The sequence below is a fragment of the Lasioglossum baleicum genome, chromosome 7 (assembly GCF_051020765.1).
Source record: "Lasioglossum baleicum chromosome 7, iyLasBale1, whole genome shotgun sequence".
Taxonomy (NCBI): domain Eukaryota; kingdom Metazoa; phylum Arthropoda; class Insecta; order Hymenoptera; family Halictidae; genus Lasioglossum; species Lasioglossum baleicum.
In genome coordinates, this window is record NC_134935.1 from 11,324,730 (window position 1) to 11,352,245 (window position 27,516).

Consider the following 27,516-nt stretch of genomic DNA (forward strand, 5'->3'; position numbering starts at 1 on the left):
ACGGGGGCACACGCGCCGCCACGCTCCCGCCCATTCACCCACGCGTACGTGTTCTACCCCTGTCTACCTCGCCTCTGTCCTTTCCTGTCGCCCGTCGATCGTGATTTCCTGAAACGACGAGGTAAACGACCCCATCAACCACCCGACGAAATTGTTATTGTTTCGAAACACAACGACTCTTATTAATGTCAGGACACTCATCGAACAGAATAACTTTTTTAACCCCTCCATGAGCATACCGGGTCGTTTATGTCTGGGGCACTTGTCCCAATTAGTGCGCTATTAAGCTAACCTGTTAACTCATGAATTATTTAATTATATTTTGATCTGTTTCTTTCTTTTTGTTCGAATTTGTTTCACAAGTTAAAAATGTTAATATTTCACAATAATGTAACTGATGTAAGAAGAAGTCTTTTCGTCCGAATTAATCTGCTATTAAATTGCTTTGAACACATAATGTGCCCAGAATGAATGTGCTCGTTCATATTTGTGTGGCTCCAGTAAATAAGGTCTACATATCGACTTGTCTCAAGATAAACGGACCACCTTGTATACATAATATAATAATTAGACTGCGGATCTTTATGCAAAATATAAATGTTCTGCATCGATTGTGGGAAGCAGGACTAAAATAAAAATTTATTTCATCCCTAATGACTTTGTTTCATTGAAAACAACGACACAGTATTCTAAAATTTTTCTAACCCTTTACTATTTTATATTTCGCCCCAACCAACTTCTTCATAAATGCATAAAGATTCGCAGTCTAATAATAATACAATAAATATACAAGTAGTCACCCCTTTAGTGGTACGTGAATCTACATAGTATTGAAAATGTTGCACTTACATGTTTCCGTACTTTGCGACCGCCACAGGTGCAGAATAAACTAACGAGCGTCTCGTTTGTCTTTCCAGGCTTCCAGAGGGGATACTATCAAGGGGGATACGAGAGCTCCAGATCTAACCAGGCCAACCCAGCCTCGTCCTCATCCCCAGGACCATGGGCTAGCGGGTGCGTTCCCCATAACTACCAGCGTTACCAGCATCAAGACTATCAGCAATGGAATAACTACAGTACTCAGCCGTACGGACGGAACAATTACCAGAGTGCGCCGTACAATAACTACCATCAGCAATGGGTAAGATTCTCATACTTTATATCCAACGGTAGCCGTCAGTGAATCGTTTCTATTTGCCGATTAAACGCGTACCATGAACATCCTATGCTTTATCGACAAACGTAAATTTAAATATTTATTAACTTTTATTTAATAGAAGAATTTTACAGTACTTGGTAGCCTATGTAGACCTGAAAAATTTCTCCTTTCTACTCTTAACTTAAAATAAATCCGTTCCTGATGTTTGGACTTATACCGAATAGGACGTATATCAAACCACCCTTTCTCATAAGAAGTAATGTAAAAATGATTAATCCGTTCTCATGTAAAAAAAACTCCTATTTATATTATACCTACATTAATGGGGTTGTAAAATAATTTCAACACTGTTTAAACGCGTAAATAGAAAATGAGATTTTATTACAGATTTTTACCACTCTTATATTAGCTTGCCGAGTTGTCGAATTTTGTAATCGAATTTTAAACCACTCCCGATGAGCTAGAGACTTGAAACTTTAAACATAGCTCAGAACTGGATGACAATGCAATATTAAAAAACAAATTTAAAAAAATAACTGTGCGTCTAGGAGAAAAAAATATTTAAATATTAACCGTCACAGCTCGTCGCGCAACGCTCGGTAGTACGTCATCGCGTTCAGCGATCCCCACTCCACGCGCCAGTCATTCAATTCAAGTCAAACAATTGTGCAGTCGTGACTATAAAGGTCGCCTATTTTGATAAATAAGTAGAAACAAGTATATTACCAGAAATTAATTTTGCATCCAGTAAAAAATTGTGTTGTAGTGTAGTTTTTACAAAATGAAAATAGTCGAATTTCTACGAATTAGCTCGAACGATGAAGGAACATTCACAGAGATTAATGTCACGATTTCCGGTTGTTTTAGAACTATTCTTCCAATTACCAAGGCAATGGTAATGCTAGTGGTAGTGGTAGCGGTAGCGGTAACGGTAACGGCAACGGAAGTGGTCACAGAGGAGGGTGGAGACGGTAAATACCGCAGAGGTCCTATCATTCGACTAGACATGTCGCCGGTCGTCGGATTGATGAGGTATGCCGGAACAAAATGAAAATCACAAGAAAATCTGGCGCTAGGACCAGGACATAATTGTCTCGTACCTGTCCAATTGAGGTATCCGAGTATTCGTGTACAAAATGTCGACGTTCTTGATCTTCTTTCCTCCGTTGTCAGATGTAGAATAGCTGATTATAGAACGAAGACCAATGATTATTTTACATTAGGCGACGAAAATTAGTGCAAAATGAAATATCACACGCAAAAGGACGCGTAGTGTGGCCAAAAGGTCTCGATTATTGAATCGATGAATTCACCATGTGGAATAAAAATGTTTCTGTTAAGCAGGAACATAATTATACGTTACACTGGTCAACAAAATCAAATTTCTTTTTATCACAGAGAACATCTACGGCTTCCTAGACTTTCATGTACGAAATACGAATCCGAAAGCCGTTTGTTGTTCAATCGTTTACATGTTTAAACGTCTATAATGTTATAAAAAAAAAAACGTACGAACATATTTGGGAGAGTCTACAGAAGTTTTTTTTATGTAAGAATCATTCGTCCCACGTTTTCGGCTGAAGCAAGAAAAAATTCTGAAAGTTGAATTTCTAATTTTATTTCAAAATCTCAAATTTCTCAAAACCTCATGGCGACAAACGGCTTTCGAATTCGTGTTCTGTGTATGTAAATGTTCTCCGTGATAGAATCGATGTTGACCAATGTTATCAAATTGCTATAGTTGGTGCGAGGACCGTTCAAAGCCACCGATAATTCCTCACACAGCATGATTTTTTGTTTCAACGTGGTATGGGTGGCCTTGAACGCGGTCGAGTAATTTTGCTCGAACTATAGCTTTGTAGATTTTAAATTCGGGAAACGATAGCACGCGCGTGCTCCCGCGTCATTTTAAAAGCATAATCAGTGAAGCATCTGTTACTCCGTGAAAGTGGAAGTTTCAGTAGTCTCGAAATCGGGAATATACATATTTTTGCCTCTTATTACTTTTATAATCGTCGTGTCGCGCGGAATCTGACGTAATACCTTTATTTACAGTATATTAATGTGACCATACGAGCATATAATTGTTGTTTGATTGTTTGCACGCGTTCAGAATGCTAAATTGCAGAACAAGTACTTTTTCGATGAAATGGAGAATGCATAAGTTTCTCTGTTTAATTTGCGAGCAATTCCGTCGCGCGGCCTCAATTGTACAAATTGTTTATACTTGTATTGTCAGTGCACAGTCGGCCGTTGGGAACTATACAATATCCCTACGGACGATATATGCGGCACACGTGGCCATTTTTGTATTGTATGCACTTGAGACAAATATAATTTAATTGGTTCTACAACCGAGCGTTCACTGAATCTCCTCCATCGTCCGCAGAGTCCCAAAACAACATCCAGTGACCCTTGATCGGCGAATACTAGCACGTTTGACGGTGTCTGAACCGAAATTAAGTGCAGTCAAGTTTTTAAAGTTGACTTCAAAAAGTTTCCATTTTAACAAATAACGAGAATGCCGAAATCTCTGGAAGTAGGGTAGCCTGCCCATATGAATATTTTTGATTTATTATTTTTGAACATACAGTTTTATCAATCAATGTACATACATACATAAGAGTGCGTATATGCGGGCAATGATGGAAAAGAAAAAATCAGAAAAACAATTGATATGCAGGGTGTTTCGTTTATCTGATAACTGAAATATCTTGTGACGCACTGAAGTTACGAAAAAAACGTAAGACGAAGTCAAATCAAGTTTTTTAAATGGAATGTCCTAGTTTTTATACCATAGATCGATACAGTATCAAAGTCTGAGTATAATAGTGTTGACCTTCATATGTCCTAAACCTAACAGTAAACGAGATATTATCGAAACAATTTTCTTTCTTCTTTGGGTAATATCTCGTTAACTATTAGGCTTAGGACATATGAAGGCCAACAATATTATACTCAGAATTTCATACTCTATCGATCTGTGATAAAAAATAGGACATACCATTGAAAAAACTTAATTTGACTTTGAAACCCCCCCTCCCCACCATCTAGTCCTAAAAAAAATTAGACTATATGATTGTATCCTTCATACTGAACAAATTTTGTAAACAAATCAGTCTGTCACAAGATATTCCCGTTATCAGATAAACGAAACACCCTGTAGACAAAATGGAAAATAAATGCAATATTTCCTACCAATTTTTGACCATGACAATGAAATGTAGAAACAGTAACATCATTGCCCACAAAATGATCACTATTGCCCAGAAGTATGAGCAACGGTAGTCGAAGGTATCTTTTTAATTTTTATAAATTCTGTTGGAGCCCACATCAGATCTTACTGCGTCTGAAGTTTTTACATTATAAAATAAATTTATTAAATAACCATGATTACGTAAATATTAGTATAGGCATGTCTAGGTCTGAAAAGGCCCACTGCGACGGCCGTCCGCGTTTTTACCGGTGGCTGGTGTTAAGATTGTTGACTACTGAAATTTAGACACCCTGTAAACGTAATACAGTATATGCGAGTAACATTGTCCAAATGTAATAGAATAAATAAAAATGTAATGAAAAAAAAGAAACGGTTTCACGGATTGAATAGCCAGGTATTGGCTGGCAATCAAATTTCTTCGGGCAATTTTTGACCGAGCAAGATGGAGCCATTGGTTTCGCCTGTAAACGCTTTTGTCCCGGTGACGAACAATGTGAACATTTTGGGAAATTGGAAAGCGTAATCGCCACGAATGGCGTGGCACGGTATCACGGTTGAAACCAGGCGGTCGGGTACATCTGGTACCGGTCTACCAGAGCGGGCGAGCATTGAACCAGCGAGTACCACTCGAGAAAACAATAGCGAGCAGCGCTCTTGTTCTGCCCCTCGCTCTCGCCCCTCCTCCCTCCTCTCTCCTCTCTTAGGCTCTCCTCTATCGTCACCCTGAAATCTGGATCCTACGTTGTAGTAGAACCGTTCGTTGGGAGCCGCTGGGTTCCTTTGGCTGGGCAAACTCTGTAGCACCCCTCTTAAAATAATTATAAACTATTCATACACATCACTGGCCGTAAGTTTGCATCCACTTGCCGATTTTCTGTACAGTTACATCACATGACTAATTCGTTTCAAGCCAATATTGTTACGATTGTTAAAACGGGTCTTACCTTTCGCAAATTAATGCAATTACTCGCAGTTAAGATCGTCGACTTAACAAACACGTGTTCACCAATTATAACAAAGCGCCCCCGAACTTTCGCCCAGAAGTGTACCCGTACATCAGCAGCTCCTTCAATGCTCGAGATCTCTTAATAAACACGGATATTTCCATAAATTAAATTAACACGTGTAACTAAATAAACACGAATACTCTTCAGCGATTCGGAACTTCCCCCGAGGAGTTACACAGATTATCCCGTATTTGTTTACGAGTTTCGTTATTTTCACACTTCGCGGAACCAAGGGTTGCAAAGGAGAGGAGTTCAACGATGGAGATTTCGCTTATCGGTATGTATTGTGTTCCACACGGCCCATTTAATTTCCATTGCCCGCATAAAATTACCCGGTCTCTCGTTCGACGATCCAAGCCGATATTTCCGATAGCCCGCATGGCTAAGTGTAAACAACCCTTCCGCTCTCTCGTTTTTCTCACACTATTTTTTTAATGCTTCTGCTCGAGCCGGTGTGCGTTTCTAGACAGGGCACGGCACATGTTTATGAGTTCTAGCATGACTATTCACATTTCTAATGAATACCTGAGAACACTTCTGTGGAGATTTCAAACACCAGCATGAAAGTTGGCCGTGTCGATTTATCGTATACCCTTCAAAAGTTTCAAAAAAGTTCATACTGATTTCGTCTCTACTTTTATATAGACTGCGCGTATTAATTATTATCAATGGTGGTGTTTCGGTTGATAAATTCTGCCGTGCTTAGTTTGGTTGGTGTTTCGTTACGTTTCATGATCTCTTTCTACGAGACTGATTCCAGAGACGTTTCACGTGGAAAGCGTGCAGCCGTCAAAGCGTTGGCGCTCTCGCTTTCGTTATCGCGCGTAAGTTTGAGAAAACAGTGTATTGGAAGTGTCTGGACCGTGCCGTGCCGAGTCTGCGGTAGGAAATGGTCGGGGCTCGGTACCCGTATGGAAACCAGAGTGAACGCATTACACGCAAGCGACGACTCGTACTCGATGAAGATGTAAGGGCCGCATTGTGTCCTACACCGTCGAGAGAACTCGAGACTGAAGAGAGAGAGAGTGAGAGAGAGAAGGCGAAAGTATATACACATGGATCGCGTGTACACGGGGAGCGGGGAGAGCGCAACTACTGACGCAGGGGTAGATCTCGCCGCGGATAGTGCTTTATTTCATCAAAGGGACAACAAGGAAGCCGAGATAACGCCGCATGCTTCACAGAAAGGAGCACTTCGGATGGAGGAGTATGCGCGGCACGCACGCACTCGCTCGATCGTCCATAATCGCGTGCAGACGCAATAACCGTGCTCGAGAATGCACGCGAGTTCCTCAAAGAGAAGCACACCGGAAAAGACGACTTCTTTGTGCCGCAAAGAAATCAGGAGGCCCGAACACTTGGAAATTATGCGTTCGACGTATGTAGCTACTTGCTCTTTTACCAACGCGTTCTCCATGGCAGAAAGCTCTTCGTGTTTCCAAAATTAGTTACTCGAACGAATGTGTCCGACGGGGAAAATGATAAACGGATGCACGCCGATGTTTATGTAACGTTGTTCCTTGTTATTTATTAGAGCGACAGTCACCGTCTCCCCTTTACACCTTTCTCGAACTTCTGCTATATTTATTCAATTGCATTATTAAAGAGAATTTTCAATTTAAATGAATATTTATAAAAATGAGTCTGTTCATTATACAGGGTGTCTCAGCTGAAGGAGGCCACCTAAATATCTCCTTTATTTTTAATAGCACAAAAAAAATATTGATGGCATAGAAAAACAATTTTTTTTGTCCGGTTATTTTTTCGTAGTTTTCTCAAGTTCATCGTTATTCTTTATCGAGAAAACTTATTTCTTTTTTATTCCATCTTGTTAATGACTTAAGCGTATTCAAATGTATTTTTTCAGCCGCTATAAGATGGAATAAAAAATAGTTTTCTCGATAAAAGAATAACGACGACCTTGAAAAAACTGAAACAATAACCGGACAAAAGTAATTGTTCCTCTATGATATTCCTCCTTCGATACCATTTAAATTATGCCATAAATATTTTCTGTGCCATTAAAAATAAAGGAGATATTTAGGTGACCTCTCCTTCAGCTGAGACAAATCTGTATGCAGAATCAAAAATAAAATCATGATTCTGCGATATTGGTCCGTAGTCGCTGTTTTGAGATAAGTCACGCATACGTGACACTGATCAAAATGTTAACAGCTTAAGCGGTTCGTGTAAGCATAATTTGTTTACCTTTCATACGTTACTTTTAATCTACAGAGACTGCTGACACAGAAAATACGATTTCATTTGATTCTTAGCAAATTTAATATTCATTCCACAATAAAATTTCTGTACACTCTTTGACCTCTCTGGAACATTTGAGTTTTTCAGTCTTAAATGACACTGTCAATCATTTTTACAGAATTTCAGAGAAGCCCTGTGATACATGATATGTAGTCTGACTAAACATGGCACCATTTAAGGGTTAATTTTGTCCAGTCCACAATTTAACTGAATCGAATGAAAATATTTTATGTATCCTAGATTGAATATTCGACAGAGGGATTATACTATATTTTCGAATGCGGGGTGATCCGCAAGAGAGACACGGCCATGAGTGCAACCAGTGATAAACATGACGGCTCAACAAGTACACGGTGTAAGATAGGCGGCTCTCGTTGTAAAACTCCCGAAATCCTCGATATTTTCGTTCGGCGTGGAACGGTTCTGTATTTGCTTTCAGCCGGTGGTAATGGGTTTCGCCGTTTTGTAACAGCTCGCCGTCGCGCTCGGTCGGCTGCTGTAATCTGTGAATTCGGATCAAGGATGCTCGAAAAACGGTGACACACAAAAAAATCCGCCGTTTTTCGATCGCTATTTTTCCACTGTTTTCGACGTGACGCTCAGGCGCGGCGCAGCGAGATCTACTTTTTCCTTTTATTTTATTTTTGTTCGTTCTTTTTCTCTCTATCTCTCTCTCCTTTTTTTTACAAGCGCCGAGTCGATGTAAAACGTGCTTGGGTGTCGGCGTCCGCGGATTCCAATGGTACGCACACGCACTCGTGCGATCTACGCGCGGCTGCGGAGCAAAAAAAAAAGAGAGAAAAAGACAAAGAGAAAAGAGAAAGGCGGTAAGGAGGGTGGGGGTAGAGGGCGAAGAGAGAGCGCGAAAAGGGCCGAAAACAGAGAAAGAAGAAACTTTGGTGCACGGTAACTGGAGGCAGTCCGTTGGGTGGTTGAATCGTGGAGTGGAAGGCAGTGAGAGCCCTTGTACGCCCATGGAGATGAAGGTCCAGGTGCGCCCTCACCTCACACGACTCTGCTCCACGGCACATCCGAGTTCTCTTCTTCTCCCTTCGTTCCGTTCCTCCGTCTTCGTCTTTCCTGCTCCACCGTCTTCTTCGTCTTCTCTCTTTCCTTCCCCTTTTCTTTTGGCTCGCCACTTCTTTCACGCACTCACGGGGCACAGAGAAGCTACGCATTGCTCTGCCACGTAAAAACGCGGCAACTCGTGTTAATGTACACGTGACCGTGTACCGACTGGTCCTTGTTGTACGTGCGCGATCGTTTGCATGTGTCGGCGGAGCCTGGACTCGCGAGCGCGAGTATCCGTACATGGGTGCAGGCACCTAAAGGTAAAGAATAGGGACTGAAGTACCAGCGTGCAAAATGGATGGCGGATGTAAATGCCAAGTAGCCAAGTGTACGCGACTCTCTCTCTCTCTCTCTCTCTCTTTCTCTTTTCCGTTTTGGTCTCTCACTTCGTTCCTCGCGATTCACATCTCTTTCTCTCTTCTTTTTCTGTCTCTATCCCACGCTGTACTTCTCGTTTCGAGGTTACGCCGCCTGCGTTTGATAAGTACGCATTGGCCGAGTGTCTACCGTCGCTCGTACGGCGCGAAACCACGCGGAAAGATCAAGCAGCTGCCGACGAATTTTCGGAACGGAAGTTGCTCGACCAAGAATCCCTCGAGTTCGTCGTGCACGGGGTGTCCCTTAATTGGATGGCTCCCTTAAGCTCCGCCGACGATACGTAGGCACCAGGGTCTGGGGAAAATAATAAGGCTCGCCTGCATTCTGTTTAATTGTTACTAATTTTAGAAGTGGAACCTTGGAGGAAATACAATTACCTTGCTCGACGCTGCAAGGTTTACCTTTGCCACATTGATCGTGCCATTGCAACCACCGTTTTCAAAGTTCTCGACTCGATGAAACCCCGTCACAACTAATATACATATATGAAAATCTATGCAATAATCGATAAAGTAAGAGACTTGTATCAGGGGAATTTAAATATTTCGAAACTGTAATTAATCAGAGTCTGCGATTGCTCCGCTCTCCTAACACCGAGTGCCGCTCGAGGATTACGTAGTAACTCCCTTCCTGTTCGATATCGATTATGAGATTTGTTCTAAAATACGGCTCTTACGACTACCTGTTATTTCGAGTGAAACAAACATTCTACATATATTAAGCATGTTATAATTGCTGGTTGGTCATTAGTTTTTCGCTGTAATTAACTAGACATTACAAATAGATTATGTACTTATTAATATATGACCTTTAATATACAACCTCCACCTCTAAGGGAAGCAATTACAATGTTTATTAAATCGTATATGGATTTCTTTACTCTCGAGGTTGGACATATAATACGATCAACAATACGTGTTCATTGAACACTAAATTTATATTTTGCAATTATTGAAATTACAAAATTCACTTATGGAATAAATTTCCTCGTTCGAGCATCTATTGTATCGAAAATTACAGTCTCGATAAATTTAGTGTTGCCGGTGTTATAAGGCGACATTTGCCGGATATTTTTCATGCTTGGTAGGTTTAGAGTGAACAAAATGTCACTAAATTCTTCGATTCAGACCACTGTGCGGTGGAGCGTGTCTGATCGGTGCCACGATATTATAACTGATCTCCAATTAACGGGAGCAACGGTGTCGCGAATTATCTGCGAAATGATCGGCGGCTAGGCGTCCCGCGAGGTAACGCGATATATCTCGTGGCATCCTGAGGATCGGTGCGGTGGGTGGTCGGTTTTGGTGGCGGGTCGCGGGAAGGTGAGCTCTCTGCTTGGTCGACGTGCACCTCGTTACCGCGTCGGTGGAGACGGGCTCAGACACCGGGATGACGCAGCACCGGCTCCTGGTTACCTCTAGCCATTGTTCTCCCCGCATTTCTTCCGAGCTCGTGCTCAAGTGCTCGATCGCTACCCTACCTCGGAGCCCGGATCCCTCGGCGCGCTTTCAGCCCTGTGCCGCGCCGCGTACGTCTTTCGTGTCTAAACGAGATCGTAATTTTACTCGGTGCGCGTCAATAAAGACGCTGCGTCGTCGTTGCTTTGACCGGGCACGAATCCAGAGGAGCAGAGGGACGGGTCTAGTATTTTATAGTGATTACAAGACTTTATGCATTCTTCACAAAACGGAGCAGCTGCTATTTAAAACAGTGAAAGGATTCACTGCATTAAAATTATTAGTGAAAAATATATATTCGGCTTGATGCACAAAAACTTTTCATTTTGCATAAAGATTCGAAGTGTAGTGATCACTAGACAGTGGATCTTTATGCATTTATAACAAAAATGAGTAGGTGAAATTAAAACGGTGAGAACATTAGAAGAATTTAAAAATTATGTCATATTATTTTCAACCTTTTATCCATGATGACAAAGAAAATAAATTTCTATGTCACTCCAGTTTGGGTTATAATTCAGGTAAAACATTTTTATTTTGCATAAAGATCCGCTGTCTAGTAATTACACGTGGTAAACAGCGAAGTAGTAAATGGTGATTTTAGTCTCTGCAAAATTTCATTAATAATATGTAGAATATGAAAAAAACGTATACACCACATTGTGGCCCGAATGTTCAATTTATTTTGTGCATTCAATTTTTATGGTTTTGGTATACTTCTGAAAATGGAGTTTCTGCCGCATTTGGGGATGGAAATAGTCCAGTGTGCATCGGCCGAACAAAGTCGGGCGGTTAAGAAGCCGATCGGATCGAAAGATTCGTGCCCTCGAGTAGTCGAGTGAGCAGTCAGCTAGGAAAAGGGCGAGAGGTGACGAGCTATGGCCCCCCGCGAGGTTTCCCGCGCGGGGCACCCGCCTGTCGATAATGTTTCGCGGCCGGTTACCGACAAGGGCTTAACGTGAGCGTCGCCAAGGATCCCGTGTGGTTGACCCCCCGTGCGAATCAGACCCCCTAGCCGTGCAACGTCGACTCCTTGACTTCGATTGTCCGGTCTCGCGGAAATAACGATACGCTCGCCCGGAAAAAAAGGTGCAGGACGAATGACGACGAATGACGTCGGGGACTAGCTTAGGCGGTGCCACTGGTGGTATGCACTCGTCACCCTAGTCCCGGGGGCCCGCAACAACGTCGCCGCGAGAACCGGCCGTATGAGTCGCCCCTGGTGGCCTCGCCGTGTGTGGGAACCTTCGATCTCGCGATTTTCCTTCATCGCTCGAACACAGCCTCTCGAGAGTTCATCGAATCGAGGCACCGGTTGGCATATTGCGTTCTTGCCGTGCAAACGTTCGTACGTTCATAGCTGGTAGCCTGGCTGCGCTCGCGCGACCGCACGGCCATCGTTCTTACAAAAGCTCTTGCACCCTGTGTCTACGTTCTGCTCGATAAACAATATACCATCGTGTACGCGCCAACGGATCTACGAGTGCCCCCCTTCCCCCCCTCCCCTTCCTTTCCTTTTTCCATGCACAATGCACCATCTTATGACATTTTTCGTGTTCGACCGTTGTCGACGAGTGCTTAAGTGCTCGTTATGTGCGCGCCGCGTCAAGCTTTTGTGCACACCGTCGTCGCAGCAACTGTTTTTCGGGCGTCGGTTAAGTGTGTCCGCGGCCCATACGCGCGCACAGAGCAGCAGCCCCTGTTGTTCCCGCGCCGCCGAGAATTAAAAATAACGGCTCGACGTGCCCCGCGGCTCGTCTGTCGCGCCACGAGTTACGTCGATCGAGCCCCAACCTTAACTACGCGCCGCGCACTGAGACAATGAGGGTAAGAATTGTCCAATCAGCGACCCCCGTCGACGAGGGTGGCGCGAGCCGCTTGCTAAGCGAAATTAAATACTCTTTTCTAATTAATTTTAGCCTCTCCGGCGCGGCAACGGCACTGTGAATTAATACCGGCTGCGGAAGGAAGGAAATCCGATATCGAAACTAACGTTATTTCACCCGGAATTGAAAATCCTTTAACACCTAGCGGGTAACCCTTTCGATTTATTATGTGGGATCAGACGACTCCTCGTGTAACGATAACGTATGGAGATATTAGGAAGGAATACAACATGCCAGGCTTTAATAACGAAGAATTCACTTCAATAGCAGTACTGTGTGACGGAAATGAAAATAATACAAGAAGAGAAAAAGAGGGTGAATTTCGTACATTGCGTATGTACATTCGTATGTCTTCAGTATACGTAAATTCGTTTAATTAATGTCGTCATTGGTTGACGAATCATTTTGTTGCATTACTTTTTTTTAATTTTATGCTGTACATTGTTTGACTACAGCAATATTGTATGCCGAAAATGTTTCCACTGTGCTACTCATGTTCGGTATGAATTTGCCAATTTCATCAAATTCGTCTTTTTCTTTGTGTTTTACTAAATTTTTCATCACAACGGTTGCAGGCGGTATGTTTTCTCTTTATCTGCTTCTGTTTTGTTGGCATACGAGAATTTGTTGAAGACACGATCATCGATTACTGTGCGATAAGTGTGCCGATGCTGTGCAATTGTGGATAGGTGACCTCATTCACATTTAAACTAAATAATAACAATGTAAATGAGTTGACGTTGGTCCGGTACTGTTAAGTGAGCGACTTTAAGCCTTTTACTGAAAGGCGTTCTCGAATAGAACGCGCACAGGCGAATCGGAAGGCAGCCTATTAACCGACGAGTAACGAGCGTTTCGGACGACAACCGATTTTCACTCGAAACTTTTTTCTGAACGGATTATTCGAAAGGGGAACGGCAGAGAGCGCGAAAAAGAAAGTCTCGGTCAGTAGGTGCCACGTAGAAGCATTTTCCATCGTCTTCAAGCGATTTATTTCTGGAGGTCAGGCTCACCCACGCAACGAGCCGACGGGATGGGCGGCCGGTGGGCGTGCACGAACAGCAGTAGGGTCGCCGGGAGGCGGAGCCATCCCCACTCTGCGGAACAGAGCGATTTTTGCTCCCGGACGGGGAACTTACACGCATGTCGCGGCGTACGTGTGTGTGTGTGTGTACGCGACTTCTGCGACGCTGCAACGTGTGCGTTACACCGTGACGTCGCAAGCTTGCATACGGGTCACAGACGGTAGATTTTGCCAGGTTTTCTTCGGCCGATCGCGACGCTAAACGATTTCTTATGCCGCGACATTGAACCGGTGTTCACAGTCCAAGATTCTTGTTCCTGCCTCGCGAGTGACGTCGATCTTCAGCGAGACCCTCCAGTGATTTCCTACGTCCGCCTCCGGAATATTGTAAGTGACTTTAAACTTTTGATCGGCAGCACAGAAATCTGTTTGCTGGCCGTCTTTTCTTGCCTAAGCACACGTAGGTGTGTCTGTATTTTGCTTTAAGTAAGTGTTCTTTTAGGTAAGCTTCCGAAGTCGAGGCTTCGGAGGGGAAATTGAGGTGTTCGACGAACACAGATTTGTAGCAGGAAATGGATATCTTGAAAGGAAGATGAGAGATGATTCTGTCATCGTTGATCCGGGGTGAAGTCGTTGTGGTAATCTGTGCTGTAGGTAGACTGGATCCGTCTTGATTTCAATCGATGAATCTGTAATATATGTGAATGTAGGTGGGAATCCGTTAACGGTCAACAAAGTTGAACCCTCGGATGAGCAATTGCAGTCAAGGTCGCAACGTTCAAGAGCAGAAAAGTGTTCAACAAGCTCGGACGTTCGCCAGTATTACAGCCCAGCTTCGTCGGAGATCTGGAAACGTTGCTGAAGTGCAACATATTGAAGCACCCTTCTTTCACAATGAATCGGCTGATCAGTTATGTTTTGCAATTTGTCCACGTCGATTCCATTACTTTAGACCATGACAGCTCTTTCGAAAAACAGACTATAAACAAAGACCTGATGACCAAAATCTGTCGGTAAAAGATTCGGTAATTTCGGGCAACCCAACGAATAACACCGATCAAAGTCGTGATAGTCTACCATCTGAAAGTTCGAGCAGAGCCGTAAAAAGGTGAACATATTGGAAACGAACGAGAGACCGCTGCCAGAGACCGAAGATAATGCCGTTAGCATTAATCGTGGGTAAAACAAGTTGGACCGTGCTGTAGATTGATCGGCTCTGTGACGGGTAGGTACCTTTTGATCTCGATCAGGATTCAATAACGCATCGGTGGGGCACCTATTCCCAGGGCCGGTGCTAGACGGGCTGCGGCGCAGGTATCTTACGTACGACGCGTGCAAGCGAATATCGCGAATTCCGTCACGGTATAGATGGCAAAGGCAGCCTGGCGCTGCAATTACCTGCAGGGCGAGGGAGTCAAGTAGCAATATCTGGACCCGTTATCCAGTTCGGTTATCCCGGCTGGAATGCTTTGTGTCGCCCCGGCAATCTGCATTTCCCTACCTATCCGAATGGAGGTCTATGAGACCTGCGGCATGATTTCAAATGAAATCGACTCTTTGTCCCCGGCCCGGAAATTTCCAATTCAATAACGCGCGCGCGCTTCGTCGGACGGGGCGGGGGATGGTCGACCGGCAATTGTCGATGCGGATTGAACGTCTCCCGCGGAAAAAGTTTCTCGCCCCGAGCCCCCGGAAACTTGGGACGACCGGTCGTCGGCGGGACGCTTCACCCGCGATCGTTTCCGCGCGCGTTTGACCGAGATATTTTAGTTTCGAGATCTCGTTAAGGAAACAAGCGACCCTCCCCCAACGTTCACGCTGGCTGAAACGGTTTGAAATTCGAGGCTTCCGGCGACGGATAATTGAAACGCGACGATAAAGCAGTTTTTCCGATCGTTGCGGATCCGGTCAGCACAGTTTTCAAACGGGCGCTCGGCTGTTTATGGAGGAATTGGTTTATGCATTCGCTTGTAGGAGGCATCGATTGAAATGCGAGGTCATGAATGACGAATGCCAGGTACTCCCTCCCGCGACAACCCTTTGCAATGCATTAGGACCAGCTATCAAGGGAAGATCGGTGGAAGACGACATTAGCATCCTGGCTCCGAGGGCGCCCTTGCTTCGCGCTCGTCGCGTCTTAGATCGAAACAGCCCCATGTTTTCACCGGGCCGGTATTCATGAACGGGGTCCCGACGTGGGGCGTTTCGACTTCCTTTTCCTTCATGAATTTACAATCGACCGGAGGACTCGCGGGGACGGGCCTGCGCGTGCCATTCCGCCGTGCGGCTCTTTAAACCAGAAAAAATAAGACGTTCAGCTGTGCGTGTTGCAGATTACTTCTTTGTATTAAACGTTGCGAAACGGATGCCATCGATGATTTCGTGCCAGCCGTGGATAGACCCATTCAAATTCACACGCATCGACTTTTTACAATGTTTTGAACCTACTTTGAGAACAGCTAGACTGCGGATTTTACGCATTTATGACAAAAATTCTAAGGATTCTTACACCTTTCAGTGCCTGTATTCGTTCCCGCATCAACCGATTTCCATGAAATTTTCACATTCATAATTGACAGATTTATAACGCGGGCCCACAAAAATCTCGTAAAATACAACTTTTATATTTTTTCTGGAATTCCAACAAAATTACAATTTTCCCCAAAATTTCTTTTTCCGATCATGTAGTAAGCTAATTGTTCGGAATTCTCAAAAAATCCTCTCTTAAAAGAGCTCGAATATTAATGGGGGTCGCTGTATGTATGTACAGCTCTTATAGCAGACCACCTGGGTGCAGGGGTCGACGATCACTGCATCCAAACGTCAAAAAAGAACAATTGAAGTGATTAAACGTTCAAACCGAGTAGAAACAAAAGAAAGTAGGAGTAGCAGCCACCAACAGAGGTAAAGGATTGAAGAGCTAGGAGAAACCATTATGGGGGAATGTAGTTCGAGGCATGTGGATTACCAAAGATCACAGGGAAGACCACAAGGTAACAATTATCATCGAAAGACCACAAAGACGAGCATTCGCGAGCCGGGATCCGAGTTGATTCCCGTCTATAATGCGAATCAGAAATCGCCGGGAAACCGTCGGCTTCGGTAATCGTATCAAACGGCAGCAACAAATCCTCTGTCCATGTAATAAGGGCGTGAAGGGTGGTGGCAGATAAGGTAGGAAGGGGGAGAGGGGGGCAAGCAGGATGAGAGGGGAAATAAAGAGAAAGAGAGAGTATCGTCGAGCGTAGGAGGGTGGAGCGGGGTGGGAGCGGGGGGATGGTGCCACGTGCTGCTGTCACTGGCACAGATTATATTATATAGGAATGGCAGCGAATAGGTGTAGATATAAGCGTCGAGCGGCAGTTAATAAATATGATAATGGCGGCCGAGCCGAGAGAAAGAGAGGGGTGTGTGGGGTGCGATATGGGATACCAGTGTATAAGAGTGACCACCAGAAGCGGAGGCCTGTCACCGTCAGGACCTCTCGTATGTCATGCGACACACGCACACGCTCGCGGACAGACGTTTGCGCGCGGGCAATCGACACGCGCCGACATCGACGAGTGTGAAACTCGTGCGACCATTTTTCCTTCCCGCTTCTACCAATCCTTCGGCCTCGTTCGATCGCACTGTGGCCTTTAAACATTGCCAATTGGTTGGTGTCGAAGAATTCATCCTGAAAATGTATCCACTTTCTGCTCGAGATACAGTCAAATCTTCTGTTTCTCTGTGGAAGATACAGCATGATTCGCAGGGCAGTGGATCCAAAAATAGTACAGCCACCATTCATCAAGTTTCACAGCGGGAAACGCGCTGTTTCTGCTACACTTAAGTGTCGGTGAGGTGGCCCATATCGCTTTTCCGCCACCGGGAGGTTGACTACTGTAGTCAACGTCGTCAAAACATCTAGATGACGGAGAGGCAATATCGGTCTTTTTATCGACACTTAAGTGTTGCTGACAAAATGCGTTTTCTGTTGTAATGATTTGGTAGCGGCACTGCCTTTGGTTGGAAAAATCACCCATTTTCTGCGCTCGACACCGGGAAAACTTTGATTTCTCGGCGGCACAGACAGAATATCGTCAGAGAACAGCCAAGCAAGAAACACAACTCTCCTCCCCCTCTCCTCTAATTAATCTCGCTTCCGCGCGAAAGTCTAGAACACTTTTTTCGCCGTCGCGTTTCCCGCTTGTCCCAGAGAATTGCGATCTCCCGTGTTCGTGTGTCTCGTGCCGGCCGTACCTGCTCCCGCAACCAGGAGCAATTAGTCACGGTGCTCTTGATAAATCGCTGGAATCCTGACCTCCCCTCACCCGGGGGGTTTAAGTCCCCGAGCTCCAGACCCTCCGCAAATATCCAATAAACAGGCGGGCCGACTCCTGGCTGGTGGCTTCTCCTCTACCTGCACGCCGGGCATTAACCTTCACCTATCGAAGAGATCGGCTTACCTTAATAATCGTAGGTACACCGTCGCCGTTCTAAGGGGGTTAGCACGGTACGGGGCCAGGAACACGCGGCCTGGATCAGAGTATGAGGGTGTTTCCATGACGCTGCGCTGAGATCGTTCGCCACGCATGAGAAACGCAGCGATCAAAACTCGCCGAGAGATGTAATGAAACATTCTTAGCCTCCCTTGCGATATTCTCTCTGCGATATCCTATTTTCCTGTCGAAATGACAGGTAGGATACGAGACGGTTAGTTTCGCCGGTGCTTGACGATTGCTCGACTGTTTCTACTTATAAACTTTGTGCTTTTGGCAAATACCGTTCTATAATAATAATAGTTTGTTAATGGTCTTTCAGAACCCTTCAGTTATTTTCAGAACCTTTTTAGTCTCTGCCTCGTTCTGGACCACTATAACTGATTGCTAGTCACTCTGAACGTTTTAACACATTCAATTATATTATTATACATTTCCCATCTCTACTCTTCACATTACATTTACATACTTGATGTATTGGCTTCCACTCTAATAAAACCCATTGATAATATCACCGAAATCACGTTCATGAAAACCGATTTATTTTACCATCTTTTATTGCAGCAAACGCTCTTGCAGCTCATTAGTCTTTACGATACTTTTTAATATCTGGCGCAACAAACTAATTAATAAAACAAGTTTCACCCTTAATCCTTGCATGAGTGAACAAAATTTTCTGTCCAAGTATTAAAATAATATAATACTTTTTAAAATAATAATTGTAGAACATGCCGTTACATTAGAAACTGTCACTTCTAAATTGTCGTAGAAAAGCGTCGGCAAGTAAAGCGTTATGCTCACACAAACGCTGAATCGACTAACAAATACCATTTGTTATTATTATTGGTCACATGGGAACTTTATTGAACTCGAACGTGAAGGAGTTAAGGATCGAGTTAAGGGATCGACTAGTTGAGACAAGGTTCAAAATCAAACACCGACGGTTTCGTCGCAGGCGTTTCTTCGAATAAGTATCGTTTTATTAATATCTCTGTCGTTATTTACAAAACTTTGTAATAATTTCTAAATTTCTTCACCGTCACACGCTACTCGCTATTCGTCAATCAATTATACTTTGACGCTCGTATATGTGTACACGTGTATCCATGTCGCTGTGTGTTCGCGCGAGAAAGCGCGCGCGTGTGTAATGGGTGTGTGTAATCAGATGCGTTACATTAATGTCGATAATGCTCGAGTTTCCATTTCTCTCTCTCTCTCTCTCTTTCTAAATCGTTTACAGTAGAACGGGAACGCCGAGGCTCGGTTTTCGGGGACGGGGAGGAGGGGTAGGGGGACGGGGACGAAGAGCAACAAGAATTTCCAGCTTTGAATGGCGTTTTCGTCGCTGATCCAATTTCCACACCCGTCCCCTCCCCCCAGCGATTCCCAACCCCCGGACTTGATCCTCTCTCACTCCCGACCGCCGCGAGCATCCCTTATTTCCCTCGTTCAAGCGAACGTCTATAGACCACCGTACACATTATTCTTATTTACATCATCGGGATTCACGGCTGTGACCTCGTTATCACTGCGACGGGACACACGCTTTTCTCTTGGTTTTCCGACCGGTTCTCCCCCTCCCCCTGCCGTTTCCTCGCCATCCTCCTCCGGCCGCAAGAAGAGAAGATCGATTCTGTTCTCGCGCGTCACAATTTCGCGATATGTACACCCCCCTCCCCCGTCCCTGCCCCGCCACGCCTCCCTGTTCGCGGCTATGTACACACGCGTGTCGCGGCTCACGGTCGCTTGAAAAAAATGCGCGCCTCGCGACACGATTTCAGAGTTTTCTATGGAACGAGCCAGTTCCGACACCCGATTAATCCGTTTCGACTGTTCCTCCGTCGAGCCCCCTTACCCCGTCTCTCTTTCACCCCTTTTCTCTCCCTGTCGTCGCGTCCGGGGGGGCAGATATACACACAGGCTCGTTGCCTACCCGTTTCAACCCTTTCGGCGGCCGATTCTCGACTTTTCCTGAACGCGGGGACGCGGTACGCTCTCTGCTAGGCTGAATCTGGCTCGACTTCGTTGTTCGCGAATTCTGGTATAGGTACGCTCGGCTAGGAATTTTGCAAATGACTTGGTCGTGGGCACAGTGTTCGGAGAATTTGACGATCGTTATTGCTAGACTGAATCTCGGCGCTGCGCTAGTGCTTGGGCCCGTTTTCTGCCTGGTCTTGAACGGCCTCGATCGGCTGGTGTATCGAAATTAGGTGCCTCCGAATTTACAGCACGTAGACACTCAAAGGAGAAAGAAACCGAGACTGTTGCGTGTGCGAATTTTAGAATTTATGTTTCGTGTTTGGTAGTACACTTCTTTTTGGGCGGCAGCACCGCTTCAGAGACACCTTGTATCGATATGGGATGTACCGAGCAATCGGAATGATAATTTTTCATGTGTTATAAAAACTACGAAAGGTCTTTAAGATTTGGCGAGATTTGCTTGTAACACGTGCTCGAATAAATAAATTGTGTCATCGATCACAGGGAACCGTCGTTTGTGATTTTAGTAATTGAAAGATCTGGAATGATCATAGCCTGTCCCGATGCTCCTAGTGTTAGCGATCAAAATGAAGTCGAATTCTATTCATTTCTTTGTGACAAAGCAGATACAGTTTAGTGGCTTTGCGGCTCACTTCTCTATGCTCTTATGTGACCATCTGCCAATTTTCATCGAGCTGCGAGCATATCAACGCGTGCTACGAACAATTTAGTAGAAGTGTATTGTGGCTTTGCGATTTTACCTGTTAACTAAAGTCTGTTTGTAAATAAAAATCAAAATGTATCAAATAATCTAGTATCAAAACGTCGCACTTTGAACTATGATTTCACTTATAAAAATTTCAAGTTACAGACTTGCCGAAGTATTTAGAAAGTATCTTTGCAATTTGACAAAAATCGTCACGTTCGTTCCTCGCTTCTTCAGGTCGCTTGTTCACCTTTAAGTGACACAGTGTTTACTCGGATTACGAAATGTCATACTAGGATACTTTCTAAAGTTCTGTATAAATTTTCTCAAACACCTTTAAGCACATGTATAATTTAAGAGTAAATGAATCAAATGTTCTGAAAAAGTTCAAGAAAGAAAATTGGTGTACAGAAATTTTGTTGGGTCATGAGAAATCTCGGTATAAACCAGTCGAGGGTTAAATCTCAGAATTCCACGATTCCACTTCTGTTAAACTGCAAAGCCATCAAACCATATTAACTCGGAGAACCTGAACAAGTCCGTTTTCTTTTTGATCATGTCCGGCACTAGGTCTAATGCAGAGAATTCGATGTCTCGAAGGGGCAGGTTTTGTTTGGCTTGGCAAAAGAAAACGGAGTTTGAAGGGACCCAGACATTTCCAGCATGGTCGTTAAAAACATTGGTCTTCCGGGGGCTTTTAACGAAGTTTCCAGACAATTGTTGATGCATGGAGAATCAGGGAGTACACTCAGGGCTGAAGAGTGACGCAGACACTGCTTGGCTATATCGATTTATGCAACGGAATAATTAATGTGCTGTCTGGCCTATTGCACAATAAGTGGACCACGATATTTATCGCTGGTATCGACTAAAAACCAGATCCGAGATGAACAATCGTCTTGTTGAATATTTTACAAATTAGCCAGATCGAGTCTCTTGCTTCTATTCAATGGCTATCATTTGCTAAATAGTGTAAGCTGTGTGTGTGTGTTTTCTTGAGTCCCAGTTCGTCAATCACGAACTCGACACTCTACAAAGTTTCATCAATTCCCATGCATCTGGACAATTTCTGAATCCTCGCAGTGCAACTACATTAGTTTGTTCCCTGCGTTTTATGGCGATGTGGAAAGTACTCTGGTTTCTCAGGTAACGAACATGAGGAGAAAACGAATTTTCTCCAAATTCGTATAACGTATACATTCTCAATGGCATAAATTATGTATTTCTTTCCATCGAGTCTCGGCGATTGATGCCAGTAACAAGTTGAAGGCTGACTTTAGGCCGTCTCAATCTTCAAAGACAGATTATAAATTACAAGTATCTATATACGTCGTAATAAATTTCGGAAAAAAATATAGGCTATCATTAAACCCACTAATTTCATCCCCTTAATGTCTTAGTCACAATGAAACCCTCCCCCATTGTGTTCACGTTATCATTCTGTACCATTACTCTTTTGCGTTATTCCAATGCAGATTAATAATAAGAAATTGTAGCAATTCAACGAACACAATGCGAGAGATTACGAATTAATATCGACCATTGCTTGAATGATAGAAGCGTACAAATAAGTTTAAAGCTGTCAGCATCTTTAAATCTTCAAATCCTTATTTCGCAGAAATACATATGTAATCAGCGAAATTGTGAATCGACGTGGCGGTGTCGAAGTAATGGGGATCAATTAAATTGTTAAAGGAAATTCAGAAGGTAGTTCGTAACGTTTAACGTTCCACGTGCCGGTTCTTGAATTTCCAACCCCAAATCTGTCCGCTTCTCACCGTAATTGATTTTGCGCAAGGAAGTAAGCCTCCAACAGGTTCACGAGGGCTCGTTCACCTGAAACTCGATTCTTTTTCACCAGGGGTGCGACAAACTCGCGTGGAACGTGACGTTGCAACACTGTCGCGAGTGCGCGTCTCGTATGACGGTCCCGGATAGACCGAGTGACGCGATCAAACGCCGGTGTACAGTTTCTCGCAATTGGAATCGGCGCGTTTCGAGTGGATCCGGACAGATTATTCGGGCAGCCCCTTTTCGCCGGTCCGTTGTGATTCGAATTGCACGTGCCGCTATCACAGGTGCGACGGAAACTGCCGCATTCGTCACTGACACGCTCGTCCTCGTCTTTCTGCGATCGGGCGCCTCTAATTCGACGCGTCCATCAATTTAGGGTATAAAACTGATCTTTACACTCCTACCTGGCACGATTATCAAAATGATTTGCTTCAACGAGTGTCTATACAAATAATTTTATTACTTCTGAAATCTTAAACGAATCTATTGTCGTTGAAATGACAAAGTATGAATGCAAATCAAACAAAACGAATTCATCGTAGAAAGAAGTGGAGTTGAGAATAATATTTGAAACCAGTCCGCAAAGAGGAATTCAATTAATAATTCTGATAGTTAGGCGTCCGAGTTTCTCGCTACTTCAGACACGTTCAAATTAAACTCGCCGATCGCTTCAGCTTTTCCAATCTTCCTACCTCGTCGCTGTCGTGCAACAACAAACGGACGACAGTTTAGCCAGCGAAGGTGTCCCCCTTACATCACGGACTCGACGGCGAAGGTTCGCAAACACGCGATCGATCGACGCTAGGACGAATCAGGAGCCGGGGAGTGCTCCTGCCTGGCGAGAACGAACGAGAACGAACCTCGTGCAGCTAATTGCGAACACCCGATCGTGTCTAGTACCATGGTAGACTGACCATCGACCTCTACTCGTCGCCATTCCATCATGGTTTTACTACGAAATAAGATCGAGTAACGACGGACTCGTGCGCTCCGAGTCGCTTCGAACACTCTTCGAGGTCACGAAGTTCTTGTTCCCCGGCGTTTCTAGGCCATCGATCCCTACAAAAAATTCGGACCTTCGGGATCCACCGAGAGGAACACTATCGGTCGGACAAAACGGGAACGATGTAAGTACTTCGGTATCGGCTTGATCGTCCAGTGTCCCAGGACACGTTTACGTTTGGACACTCGTATCGCGCACTCGGGAGCCCAACTCTTTCGAGAGATTCGCGTGTTGGAATCTCTTCGGGCTAACATCAGAAGCGATTCCGAGCCGCAACGGCTGGTCCGCACGCGAAGACGACTCGAACGCGGATCACTGTCTCCAATTAACCGTCCTGCGGTCTCTGTAGCATGGACAACGGCTCCGAGAGCCTGAATCCCCTCGCGTCACTTCATCGACAGTCCCTTGACGAGGCCACTAACAACACGGGAGACCGTTCGCGTCCCAATGTCCCGGGCAAAGAGCCTCACGCTTTCACTCGAAGGGTCCACGAACGTCTCCGACGATTGAGGCTGATCGCCTCCTTGTCCTCGACGTCGAACAAACCTGCCCGTTCATTCCGGCGAACCGGCAGACGGCTTCGGGAGTGGTTTCACGCCGACGGCGTCTGTGTCTCTAAGGGCTGTCTTCTATCGGGTACCAGGCAGTTGGACCTGCGGCTGATGGGTTGGCCACCGCCGCGGATGGCATGTACTACCAGGCCCGACTTTGGAACGGCAGGTACCCGCCGCACTGCGGCTGTTGTTGCTGTTGCATGCTCTGCTGCGTCCCGGTCCTCGTGTACGAACAGTGCTGCAGACTCTGGCTGGACGACATCACGTGGCTCACGCCGACCACCGAATGATGGGACACCGAGGACGCTGCGTGATGGGATCCGTGAGGGCTCGAGGCTGCCGTCAGGTGAGGAGCCGGGCTAGCCAAAGCCGCGCTAGGTCCGCCACGGCTACCCTCGTTGCCTCCACCGCCACCGCTTCCGCAGGGTTTGCCGTCCTTCACCAGGACCGGGACAGCCACCCGCCGGGGCGAACTCGCGCTCTGCAACAGAAGAAACGACCGGTGAATGAACCGACTTTACTATTGGAGCTTGGCAGCCTATAGTCCGTCGATTGACCACTAAGCTTGTCAGATTTTGTTGCGGTTGCACGTGGTGTGCCGACTCATCCCGTTGCACTATGTATAATACAAAAACGAGTCGGACTCGTGATGAAGATTTCGAATGAAATCTACTAAGTATTGGGTTGGAGCGGAAATTCCTAGTCTTGTTCAAAGACGAAATTAAAATATTTATTCATATTCATTCATACGTCGAGGTACCACGCGTTATCGAGGTGCTTTACGTGACCAGACTTCACCCAGAGCAACGAGCACCTATATCAGCCATGCGGTTCGTTTGCGCGGGTCTTGGCCTGATCCTCCCGATGCGACGGCAATATGGAAACGCGGGTTCCCCGGTGCACGCGTTGCTCCATGGTGAACCGGTCGAGAAGACGTGGGACGAGGAGAACGGTTTCATCAGGGGGGCTTCTGTGTTCCGAGCAAACACGTGGGCTTCGACGATGGGCACAGGTACTTAACCCGCGCGATACCTCGTGATCAGCGTTCGAGCACACACACGGTCGTCTCTAACTATCTCTCCCTCTCTCATTACGAATAAACAGTACCAGCTACCGTGGACCAAGTTACGGAGCTCTGTCAGCCGCGTCAACATCGAACTGCCCGTTCGTTCTACCCTCTGTCACCCCGCGCGCGTCTCTTCTCTTCATCGTCAGGGATTCAGTACGGTGAGCGGGACCCCACGGCATGCCAAACAGAAGCCGAAGCAAGCCGGCCGAGTACCTGCCGGGACGACCACTCAGCTGTATCAACATTCGGTACACGACATTCCTCTTCGATCTCCGCGGCAGCGATGCTTTAATAATATAATCGCGCTCGGGAATAACGCCTCGCTAGATCCGACTTTCTCGTTTCACTTGGACGCGACGCGATGCGATGCCAGCGAACATAACATGTTCCCGATCGCTGCCGGCCACCAGCGTGGGACGCGAAGAAAGGTGGAGAAATTCTGTACGATGAGGTGAAATGACCTAAAATGTATGGGAAATGTACGAGATGGGGGATCATAAATCCCGGAATCGGTAAGAAGATTGCGGTAGAAGTCGACGATGAAAACTAAGGTAGGGTTGGGGATTTTTTTGCATCAGTGACCCTTCAAGAATTTTATAATATCTGATTTTGTTCATGTTTAATTGCCATTGTCCGGATCTCTGCTGTCGGACACTTTTCGTTGCGGGGGTGCTGCAGCGTTCTTAAAAGAATGGTTTCCCGGTTTTCGTGATCAGTCCGAACAGGGGGTGGTGGGTCAGGGAGCTCGCTATAGTAACGATTCGATTCGAGTGGCCGACACGGACTTACGTGCGCGTTGCGACCGCGAACATAAGTGCAGGGCATGCCGTGCACTTCACGCTGACAAAGTGACGATTACGCTAAACGCATGACGGTCGGCGCGCGCGTCACGCGTCACGCCACTTTAGCCACTTCAACGCGCGTTAAGCGATTTCCGGCGAAAACGGCCGTGCTCAGGAACGGAGTAGTACGTGTTTATGAGCGGCGACCACCGACGCGTAATGAGGCTCAATGCCTGCCGTGATTGGATTCTCGGGAAACACGTTAGCCCGTCGTTTCGCCCTCGGCCGGCTCGTTACGCCGCCATATTTTTCCTTGGAAGAGAACATTGTTCAATGCTCGGCCTGCTGGGTTTTTGGGTCGAGGACTCGGCTCCGATCGAGGTTCTTCTTTTTTTTTTTTTTTAAAAAAAACTTGAATTATTCTAATAACATTAGAGTACACGATCACCTTCCATTCGAGTGGCTCGCGTTCTTACCGTATGCGTGTATTATTTTTCTAGGAACAGGCAGAAATTGATTTTATCGCCGGCTCGCTGTGCTTCGCGCAGACTAGAGGAATAGTTACACGAATATTTTGACGCAGATTATATTCATTTTTGAGTTTATAATTTCGGTACGCCGTCGAATAAGTCCATGAATATATTTGCAGATGTGAAGAAAGAATAGTAATATTTAAAAAATGTGTAACATAAATCATTTAAAAAAAAAATATGAGAATGAAAGGAAAAATGCTAATTACCCATTCTGTTAGGTTCTGAGGAGTATATCGCCGGTCTTGCCCAGTATATCAAGCATACAAATATGTACAAAATATTGTAAGAAAATATACCGTGTTGCTAATGACTTTTGATGTTGAAGCAACATTAAATAAATAAATTATAAAAAAAAAATATGTAGACGCATTTAAGGAGAATGCTGGTAATGGTGTGTAGGGATTACAGATTCCAAAAGACGTCAATTGACGTCACCGATTCATAATGTGCTCAAATTACGCTGATCCTCGTGCCTAGTCAAAATATGTTAGTTCTGAAGAGCGGCAACCTCGAAAAATGAATACAGGTTAAGTTTCGTCAAAGAAAAAAATGTCACGCCCGAGTATTTTACGAAATTAGTTAAGCAATTAAAAACGTAAGATTGGGAAGAGATTGTGTCCTTAGAGCATAGATATCGAAGCGAGTGAACCGGGAATGATGAAACGTAGAACAACATATCGAGTAGAAAATCGAGGTAGCGATCGCCGATCCAATTTTCCCCGAGGTTTTCTCGGGGCTTGCGAGCCGTGTTTGCCGGTTATCGAAAGAAAAGGTCGGGAGTAACGGAGAAAGGGAGAGAAACCACCTAATGTAATTACACTCGCGGTAAAAACATCGGTTATTAGATTGAAAAAAACCCACTTCCTCGTTTACCGGAGCCCATTGAATTCCATTCGTCGCGGAAACGAGAGGTCCCGGCAGAAATCTTTTAAATATCTCCTCCCGCGGTCTTTGTTCGGCCGAGGCTTCTGTAAAGAACGAGACACAGAGCGTCGCGGGGACTTGTGGGCGCCGCGACGCCGTGGCTTCGCCGGAAGGCCAGCTTTTTAGTTAATTACATCAATCCCGGTCGGCACCGCGACGAGTGTTTTACCACGGGAGACGATGCATCCGCGCGGAACTCGCCGCATTTAGATATTCGATCCGCAAGCAA

General features: G+C 45.2%; 2 protein-coding genes and 1 long non-coding RNA gene across 3 annotated transcripts in view; 2 read left to right on the forward strand and 1 right to left on the reverse strand.

The window, feature by feature from the left end:
• The window catches only part of Rat1 (5'-3' exoribonuclease 2 Rat1), a 58,874-nt gene extending 33,252 nt beyond the window's left edge, over positions 1–25,622 (forward strand). Inside the window, exons 16-17 of the mRNA XM_076426968.1 lie at positions 918–1,141; positions 2,027–25,622. Of these exons, the coding sequence (XP_076283083.1) occupies positions 918–1,141; positions 2,027–2,134 (332 nt within the window). The 3' untranslated portion in view covers positions 2,135–25,622. The remainder of the gene's footprint in view (positions 1–917; positions 1,142–2,026) is intronic.
• LOC143210280 (uncharacterized) lies at positions 6,439–25,622 on the forward strand. Its single transcript, XR_013009221.1, has 2 exons — positions 6,439–13,848; positions 13,964–25,622. It is a non-coding gene; the product is annotated as an uncharacterized LOC143210280 (long non-coding RNA).
• Positions 19,935–27,516, reverse strand: part of LOC143210263 (homeobox protein Nkx-2.4) — a 42,926-nt gene continuing 35,344 nt past the window's right edge. The window contains exon 5 of the mRNA XM_076426972.1: positions 19,935–24,460. Coding sequence (XP_076283087.1) covers positions 24,119–24,460 — 342 coding nt within the window. The 3' untranslated portion in view covers positions 19,935–24,118. The remainder of the gene's footprint in view (positions 24,461–27,516) is intronic.